The sequence below is a fragment of the Trachemys scripta genome, chromosome 9 (genome assembly GCF_013100865.1).
Source record: "Trachemys scripta elegans isolate TJP31775 chromosome 9, CAS_Tse_1.0, whole genome shotgun sequence".
Lineage (NCBI taxonomy): Eukaryota > Metazoa > Chordata > Testudines > Emydidae > Trachemys > Trachemys scripta.
In genome coordinates, this window is record NC_048306.1 from 76574446 (window position 1) to 76584570 (window position 10125).

At 45.8% G+C, this 10125-nt stretch overlaps 1 protein-coding gene across 1 annotated transcript in view; it reads right to left on the reverse strand.

Annotated features, from left to right (window-relative positions):
* Nucleotides 1–1817: 1817 nt before the first annotated feature.
* ANKUB1 (ankyrin repeat and ubiquitin domain containing 1) overlaps nt 1818–10125 on the reverse strand; it is a 34492-nt gene continuing 26184 nt past the window's right edge. Inside the window, exon 6 of the mRNA XM_034782326.1 lies at nt 1818–3886. Coding sequence (XP_034638217.1) covers nt 3802–3886 — 85 coding nt within the window. The 3' untranslated portion in view covers nt 1818–3801. The remainder of the gene's footprint in view (nt 3887–10125) is intronic.

Below are 10125 nucleotides of genomic sequence, written 5' to 3' on the forward strand. Positions count from 1 at the left end.
GACTCCCATGCCCCATCCAACCCCCCCTGCTCCCTGACTGCCCCCTCCAGAGATTCCCCCACCCCTAACCACCCCACCCTGCTCCCTGTCCCCTGACTGCCCCCACCCCTTATCCAACTCCCCTGGCCCTGGACCCCTTACCATAAAATGAGGCTCCTAGCCTCCTCATGGAGCTAAACACTGCCCTGCGGGAGTGCACAGCCCCGCCCCCGGAGCGCTGCGCACGCTGCGGTATGGCTCCAGGGGAGGGGCGAAGGTGGGAGAGGGGTCGGCAGCTTGCAGCGCTCGGCCGGGCGCTCCGGCCCGGGAGCGCAGACCCCGCGGCTTGCCACGTCGGGAGAGGGGGCCATTTGCCCACCCCTGCATTAGGGTGTGCCTGGGCACACCCGGCACACCCCGTGCACATGCCTATGTTTGCTTATCCCTAAATCCACTGTCCCCTCCAAAAAGGGCAGGAGGAAAACAATCAGCCTAATGTTCTTTATCGTTTTTCTGCCTGTTCCTTTTATCTAATTTTAAACTATTGGAAATATTAATAAACAGAAAATAATATTCTAAATGAAAATGTTTCCAACTGGTCTGAGAGACTGCCTGGGATGAGTAGGAGAGGTTTTTGTTTAAACATATCACTCATCTACTACAGGGCTAGGAACTGTAAAAAATCCTATAATAGTTTCATTGTGGATATCTAAAAAGAATTATATAAGCAAAATAGATCAGATTTTGATTTTACCAATGCTCTACAATGATACTCAAGTATCAGAGAGGTAGCTCTGTTAGTCTGGATCTGTGGCATCTTTGTGGCTTTTTGTTTATTGATGACATTGTAATTCCTATAAAGTGCAGTCTAGTGTAATATGACCACAATGGGACCAATTCTTTCATGCCACAAAAACAATGAGGAGTCCGGTGACATCTTAAAGACTAACAGATTTATTTGGGCATAAGTTTTCGTGGGTAAAAAACCCACTTCTTCAGATGCATGGAAGAGGTGGGTTTTTTTACCCGCGAAAGCTTATGCCCAAATAAATCCGTTAGTCTTTAAGGTGCCACCGGACTCCTCGTTGTTTTTGTGGATACAGACTAACACGGCTACCCCTCTGATACTTGGTTTCATGCCACAGTGGACAAACTGCCACAGATTTAAATGGGAGGAGCAGATCCTAGATTTGTAGTTAAAAGGTAGTCACCAATTGGTTTTAAGTACAAGTATGGTATATAAATGTGCAGCATTGAAAATAAAGATATTATATGCTAATACCTGTCAAAAGAAGATATATAAGAAAAATGGAAATACATTGTAATCATTTTTATTTTTATAATTCTGTAGAAAAACAATCTTATATTTTGTGTGTGAGATTCATGTTGACATTGGTTGAGAAGAATACTGAGATGTCAAAAATCACAGGCAACATACAGTGCAATCAGTTGCTAGACCAACAAATGTATTCCAGTTGTTAATTTAATAGCTCACCTGTCCATCTTTTCTCTCATAAGAGTGAGGGGGCAGAGAAGAAATACACAGGAAGACACACATACGCATTGTTACTCCTGCTTCCCACAGAACCACTGACGATACTATCTCAGGGCATGTCTACACTGCCCTGCAGTACGGACTACGAGACTGTGAACAGCAGTGCGCACCTAAGTCCTGTGCTGTAACTCTCCTGTGCAGACACTGTGGGAACAAGGTTCCCAGTACTTATTACCACAGTCCTGTTTGAAGAGGACTATATTAATGTAAATGAGAAACCTTTTTGCTTGTGCCTGCAGCATCCACATGGGGGAGTTATAGCACAGCACTTTGGTGTGCACTATTCTTTACAGCCCCATAGTCTGAGGCAGGCCAGGCAGTGTAGGCATGCCCTCAGAGACAATTTTATCATTTTATATTTCAGGAAAGAATTTCAATCTGAAAGTGCTACCTGTATATCAGGGACATTTTGAGAGATGGAAATGATTTATTAAGCAATCTAGTCCATATGCCTGCCAATGCATGAGATTTCATTTTATGAAATGGCAGGATTTTAAATGTTTGACCCCTTTTTCTTTGTGTATTTTACAGTACTTCTAATTCAGTTCATGTGACAGAGTATGTAATAAACTATTTCACACTAACTGGGGTCCCTGTTCTTCTCCCATTTAAGTCAATGGTAAAACTATGATTTCTGTGGGAGACAAGTCAGGCTCTGTACACCAAAATGCTTTGCAGAGATAAGTAATACAGTCTCAGTTAGAGCCTGATCATGTTAACTCTTACTCATGCAAATAAGTCTTACTCATTCTAACATTAGCGGATCAAGTCAGTGGATAATCACCCCTGTCATGTGACAAGGGTGTTAACTTTTTGTAACCCTTTCCCATATCAAATGACTGGGGTCAGACAATAAAGACCAGTCTCTTAAGCCAGGTCTACACTCAAACATTAAGTCAATCCACCTAAATCACTCAGAGGAATGAAAAATCCATACTCCTGAGTGATGTAGTTAAGGCAACCGAACCCCCACTGTAGATAGCACTAGGGTGACAGAAGAATTCTTCTGTTGACCTAGGCTATGTCTACACTACCATGGTAAATCAACCTACACTACGCAACTCCAGCTACGTGAATAACGTAGCTGGAGTCGACACACCTTAGGACGAATTACCCCAGGGTCTACACCATGGGAGGGGTGGGGTCGACGGGAGAAACTTTCCTGTCTGCCCACCTTACTCTTCTCCTCGGGTAGAGTACAGGGGTCAACTGGAGAGCGATCTGCTGTCGATTTGGTGGGTCTTCACTAGACCCGCTAAATTGACCGCCGGTGGATCGATCTCAGAGCGTGGATCCTGGCTGTAGTGTCGATGTAGCCCTAGCTATCGGCTCTTGGGAGGTGGATTAACTAAGCCAACGAGAGAATCCTTCCCATCATTGTAATTAATTTCAACACTAAAGCTCTGCTGCTGTGCTGCTTAGCATTTCAAGTGTAGACAAGGCCTTGCAGACACTCCTGTTCATCACACATTTACTGCACACAGGACTAGTCCCTTGAGTTCAATGGGACTGCACAAGTAAGGATTACTCATATAAGTAAGGTGTGACAGAACGAGAACCCTAAATAAATATCTCAATAGAAGAGAGAAAGAAAGTATGCAAGAGAGAAAAGATAGATTTGCAGATGAGACTTAAAAAGGGACAGAGATTCAATAAGGTAGAGAGACTCAGGGCAGGCTGTTCTGGATCGCAGGAGCTGCAGAAAAGATTTTAATCAAAGTCATTTTGAAACTGTTTTAGATATAGGAGTGGAAGGTCTTTAAACTCCTAGGGAGTGCCAGAGGATGAAGTCTGCTAGCATGACTAGAGGATCAATGCGAGATTCTCACAGGCTTTGCTTAGCACATTAAAGCTTAGTCCTAGGTGATCTAATTTTTCCTCTCACGGTAGTGCTATACAATGCTGAAAACCTTTGGTTCATACTAATCTAATGAGTCATTCTTTTTCCCTTACACGTTGTATTCAGTTTTTCAGAATTATTTTTGTCACATGATTTAATCTTTTTTCTCTTTAGAGCTAAAGAGATCAAACATCTGAAACAGATGAAGCCCAGAGCATCCACTAATGATTTATACATTATCTTCATGTAATGTATTAATTGTTAATATACCTTCATTGACCATATCTGTGTACTATGTCAGTGGAAAAAATTGAATTTAGGATACTTGTCAAATAGGACATTGATGATAACGTTAGAGCATTCAAACATAGGCTTTCTTCCCAAACTACAGGTTCCTGGAAACATTTAATATGAAATCAGGCCTTTATCAGTATACAGGTTTGCAGACACTCTTCTTAGCTAGGGTTCTTGCAATTCCCAGTTGTTGAAGCCATGGTTTCTCTTTAAATGCACTGCAAGACAAGTGACAGGACAAATTAACTGTTTCCATATACATATATCAGCTTATATCGTATATACTCAATCATAAGCCGATTCGTTTATAAGCCGACCCCCCCCCCTCCCCAAGATGGATAAGTAAAAATGGAAATTTTTTATAACCCGTTCATAAGCCGACCCTATAATTCAGGGGTCAGCAAACTCTGGCTCCCGGGCCATCAGGATAAGCTGCTGGGGGGGTCAAGATAGTTTGTTTACCTCGAGCGTCCAGAGGCACGGAGGTAAACCTAAGTAAACGAAGTGTCCCAGCGCACCAGCTGCTTACCCTGATGGGCTGGGACAGCAGCTGGTGAGGAAATTTTTTTTGTGGGGGAGAAGCTGGGAGTCAGAGGAGTAACCCCTGTGACCACCCCCCACATGACCCCACCCCTGGCGGGACCCCCACACTCTCCCCATCCCATCCCTTTCCACCTTATCTGGGGAGGGCCAGGGGAGAATGTCTCTGACCTGGTTGGAACTGCTCTGGCAGGCTGGGCAGCGCGGCCGCAGCATGTTCCAGCAGGCTGTGCTGGGCGGCGCAGCCACAGCCTGCACTGGGGGGGTGGGGCCGAGCGGCATGGTTGCAGCCTGCCAGCCTCAGAGCTGCAGCTGCTTCGGAGGCTGCGGGGAGAGCAGTGTGGACAGAAGTGGAGAGACTCTGGCCCCACCTCTTCCCTTCTGTCTCTGCTGGCTGTGCTGCCTCTCCTTGCTCCCTCTGTTGGGCAGAGGGACTGTGTTCCACCTCTCCCTCTCCTTACCCGTCCATAAGCCGACCCCCTTCTCTGGTGCTTCCCTTTTTTACTAAAAAAATTCGGCTTATGAATGAGTATATATGGTATATCTTGCACCTTTTGCACAGGCAAAATTTCCATTGACTTGACTGGGTATTTTTCCCAAGAAAGCAAGATCAAGTTCATAATATACAATTCTTCTCACTAATGGCCTGATTATCAGTCTGACTATGCACAATTAATTGTCTAATTTGTGTGTACAATACCATGATTGAAAGTAACTGAATGTGCATATTATATGGTTAGATACAAACAGGCCATGAGCAGCAACCTGATATGAGTGCACACTGGAACTGCTGTAGTAGTGTGCACAAATTAGACACACAATTGCTCACAGGAAATTTAGAAAATCAGTTAAATGTATGGGAAATAACAGTGAAGAAGAAATATCATAGATTTTATCCAGTGATAAATTAAAACCATTCTTACACATCTTTTATCTACAGTGTCCGTCCATCTAGTATTATTTTGATAACCCCAAAAAACGCATTTACAAAGTATATTTTAAAGCATTTTTATCATATTACCACATTACTTTGTATTAATATATTTTATTCTGTAATCCTCAAGGATTGTTTAATATTATTGCCTAAAAAGAAGCAAACAGTTTTGATAGAGCATAAGCCCAAAGTTTGAATCAGCAGATTCATTTACACAACGCGTACAGTACTGTTTTGGTAATAGAATGTGTCGGTCTGTGGCCCTGATCATGGCCTTCAGATTCATGCATCTATCTCCCCTGCTAGAGCAGGGATCTGTGGCACCTACAGCTATATGCACGTTACGCACAGTGCATACTGCTGGGCAGCAGTGAGGGGGAACAGCATTGGCCATACCACTGCCCATTCAGATTTGGTCATAACAGCAGAGCGGGGAGTGCTACAGGGATTAAACTGAGTGAGTGGTGTTGTGACCAGGTGCATGGGCATTGCAGCGCTATTGAAGTTTAGCCTCATGTCATGACAGAAGGGACACAGTGCCAAACCTGAGTGGCACTGCGACTCCCCTGCACCAGATTGCAATACCATTTATCCCCTCCCTGTCCTGACAGAGGGCTGGTGGTAGGGCCAAACCTGAGTGGGCAATGGGGTGGCCAGTTCTGCTCCTCTGTACTGCTGCTGTGGGACTGGCTCCTGCACAGAGTTCCTCGGGGGATCTTCCTGGCCTTTCCCCGCTTCAGCACCCTGTGTCCCATCTCAGAGTTGGGGACCTACCTGGGCAGGCCGGTCTGGAAGACGGGTGCAGCATGGTGCTGGGACAGCAGCTGCAGCAAGGATGGCTTTACAGCAGTGGCGAGCACAGCAGCGGCTCCAGGCACCAGCGCTCCAAGGCGAGGGTGACAGTCAGGCAGCCTTCGGCGGCTTGCCTGCGGGAGGTCTGCCAGTCCCGCGGATTCGGCGGCAATTCGGTGGCAGGTACGCCGAAGCCGCGGGGCCGGTAAACATCCTGCAGGCATGCCCTGGGTGGGCAACCTGCGGCCCACCTGGGTAATCTGATTGCGGATCGTGAAACATTTTGCTGACGTTGATCGTCCGCAGGCACGGCCCCCCACAGCTCCCAGTGGCCACAGTTCGCTGTTCCCAGCCAATGGGGGTTGATGGGGGCAGCCTTGGCCAGGAAAAGTCTTGTTTGTGCATCTCCACTGAAGCGAGGGGGAGGTGCGGGGCTTCTGTGCAGGGATATGGAGGTGGAGCAGCCAGTCATTCCAAAGACAAGGCAACCCTCCCTCTTCCAACAATTAACAGAGAACTCTGAAGAAATCCATGTGGAGTGTTCCTCCTCCTATACTCCTACCATTGGTTTTACTACATAAGGACAGCCATACTGGGTCAGACCAATGATCCAACTAGCCCAGTGTCCTGTCTTCTGACAGTGGCTGGTGTCAGATGCTTCAGAGGGAGTGAACAGAACAGGACAATTTACTGAGATCCAGTCCCAGGTTCTAGCAGTCAGAGGTTTAGGGACACCAGAACATGGGGAAGGAGGTTGATCTGACAATAAAGTGCCACATTACTACTTAAGAATGGTAACTAGAATCACAAAACCATAGAAATGTAGGGGGACTGGAAGGGACCTCAATAAGTCATCTAGTCCAGTCCCCTGCACTGAAGCAGGACTAAGTATTAACTAGATCACCCCAACAGGTGTCTGTATAACCTGTTCTTAAAAACTTTCAATGACAGATTCCACAACCCCCCCCTAGGCAATTTATTCTAGTGCTTAACTACCTTTACAGTTAAAAAGATTTTCCTGATGTCTAATCTAAATCTCCCTTGCTACAATTTAAGCCTATTACTTCTTGTCCTGTCCTCAGTGGTTAAGGAGAACAATTTATCACCCTCCTCTAACCACCTTTTACATACTTGAAGACTGTTACCATGTCCCTCCTCAGTCGTCTCTTCTCCAGACTAAACAAACCCATTTTTTTTCAATTTTTCCTCATACGTCATATTTTCTACACCTTTAATTATTTTTGTTGCTTTTCTCTGGATTTTCTCCAATTTGTCCACATCTTTCCCAAACTGTGGTGCCCAGAACTTGACCCAATACTCCAGTAGAAGTCTTATCAGTGCTGAGTAGAGTGGAAGAATTACTTCTTGTGTCTTGCTTACAACACTCCTGGTAATACATGCCAGAATGATGTTTGCTTTTTCTGCAACACTATTACATTGTTGACTCATATTTAGTTTGTGATCCACTGTAACCCCCAGATCTTTTTCTGCAGTACTCCTTCCTAGGCAGTCATTTCCCATTTTGTATTTGTACAATTGATTACTTCCTAACTGCATTTGTCCTCATTGAATTCCGTCCTATTTACTTCAGACCATTGTTTCAGTTTTGAAATCTACTTCTGTCCTCCAAAGTGCTTGTAATCCCTCTCAGTTTGGTATCATCCATAACATTTATAAGTATACTCTCTATACCATTATCCAAATCATTTGAACAGAAGTGGACCCAGAACTGATCCCTGTGGGATCCCAATTGATACGCTCTTCCAGCTTGATTGTGAATCACTAATAACTACTCTCTGAGTATGGCTTTCCAGCTAGTTGTGCACCCACCTTGTAATAGGCTAATCTAGGCTATATTTCTCTTGTATGTTTCTGAGATCATGTAAACCAATATCAAAAGCCTAACTAAAGTTGACATATATCACCATCTACTGCTTTCCCCCTATCCACAAGGCTTGTTATCCTATCAAAGAAGGGTATTAGGTTGGTTTGACATTATTTGTTCTTGACAAATCCATGTTGACTCTTACCTTATTCAAACTGATTGTTTGAATTCAGGTACTGAAGTTAAGCTGACAGGTCTATAATTCCCTGGGCTGTCCTTATTCCCATTTTTATAGATAGGTACTATGTTTGACCACCCTTTCAACCTGCAAAAATGGGACACATGCAGGAGCCCTGTCCCCCGGCTCCTCTATGTCCCCCTGAGACTCTGGCCAGGCCAGAAGTCAAAGCTGGGCAGTGGTAAGAGCCACCTAGGGAGCCTGGGCTGCTGTGGGGAGCACTGGACCCTCCACCTGCCCTGAGTGGGAGGCCGGGGTGCCCAAGAGGAGTCCCTAGCCTGTGTCCCTGCCCCCGGGGCATGCCACCCAGGGCAGGTGAATCATCCAGGGCTCCACACAGCATTTCGGGCTCCCTGGGTGGCTCTCATTACTGCCCGGCTCCAGCTTCAGGCCTGGCATGGGGCAGGGCTTGGGGGGAAGAGGAGGCAGGGCCAGCTTTAGGACCTGCGGGGCCCAATTCAAATACCCGGTGGCGGTCCGGGTCTTCGGTGGTGGGGGTGTCCTTCACTTGGCTCTGAGTCTTCCACAGCACTGAAGGACCCCCCACGCCACCGAAATGCCGCCAAAGACCCGGAGCGGACCTCCCCCCGCCGCCAAAGCACCGCCGAAGACCCGGAGTGGACCGCCGCCAGGTGAGTAAAAAAAATTTTAAAATTAAAAAGACGCCTAAGGCACGGGGTCCTCTTAGGCGCGGAGCCCGATTCCGGGGAATTGGGGGAATCAGCCTAAAGCTGGCCCTGAGAGGAGGAGCAGGGGACAGGGCCTCATGGCCTGGGAGGGGGGGGCTAAGGCCCACCTCATCCATCTCACCAAGAAAAGGTTGGCATCATCCCTAAGCCTCGGGCAGGCACGGGGTGGCGCCAAAGGAAATTTGGGACAAATGCTGACCTGGACTTGAAATGTACATTTTGGGACTGTCCTGCCCAATTAGGGACAGGTGGGTCACCCTACCTCTGCACAGTGTGACCTTGCATGTGCCATAAGTATGAAGTCACACTGTGCAGAGGACACCATTTTGTAGAGCAAAATGGCATCCTCCATGCAATATAACCTCACGTGTATGGGGTATGCAAGTTCACGCTGTGTGGAGAATACCATTTTGCTCTCCAAAATGGAGTCCTCCATGCTGTCTGGGGTCTCAGGAGGAAATAATTCATTAAAATGGGGTCATGCCAGCAAAAAGTTTGGGAACCCCTGAGTTATCGCTTAGTGGAAATAGACTCAAGCTTGGCACTGGCTCTGTTCACACTTGTCAATGTTTCCATTTGCACCTTGGAATCATACATTGCTCTTCTCCCTGTCTTTCAGCCATAAAAAAAATCTGACAGATTCTTCCTGCCACCTATTACTAACAGCAATTCAAAATCATCTGTTTTTCTTGACATTTTTCTGCCCTTTAACAGTTTCACACCCACTTTCTTCCCCTGAGGGCAAAGGAGTTCACCCTCCTCCCAACAGTTTGATTTTTAAAATGAAAGGAGACAATAACAATGTGCCAGATCCTGAGCTCCTCACTCAACATTTACTGAGACAAATTCCCATTAACTGAATAAACACTAACACCCTAATTCATCAAGACACAAGTCCATGAGGAATGTCTTTGAAGCCAATGGTGCTTAAAATTAGGCATGTACTTAATTCCCTTATATCAGTCCAAATTCTGATGTCTTCACTTAGTTGCAGATTCAACAAGGTAATTATTTTTCCTTTAAAAGTATCTTATTAACTTCATCTGCATAATTTACATAACCCCCCTCTTATTTGTGCATGTTTAATATTCCTGGGAATGTGTAGTACTTCCTCACTCATAATTTACTGTAAAAAGCAACAGAGGGTCCTGTGGCACCTTTAAGACTAACAGAAGTATTGGGAGCATAAGCTTTCGTGGGTAAGAACCTCACTTCTTCAGATGCAAGAAGTGAGGTTCTTACCCACGAAAGCTTATGCTCCCAATACTTCTGTTAGTCTTAAAGGTGCCACAGGACCCTCTGTTGCTTTTTACAGTAAGTAGTACTCACTTGTGCTCCTTGCTGAGTATGGTTCTCTAATCTTTACTCATGTTACATAGTATCTTAGGCTACATCTACACTACAGGGGGGAGTCGATTTAAGATACGCAAATTCAGCTA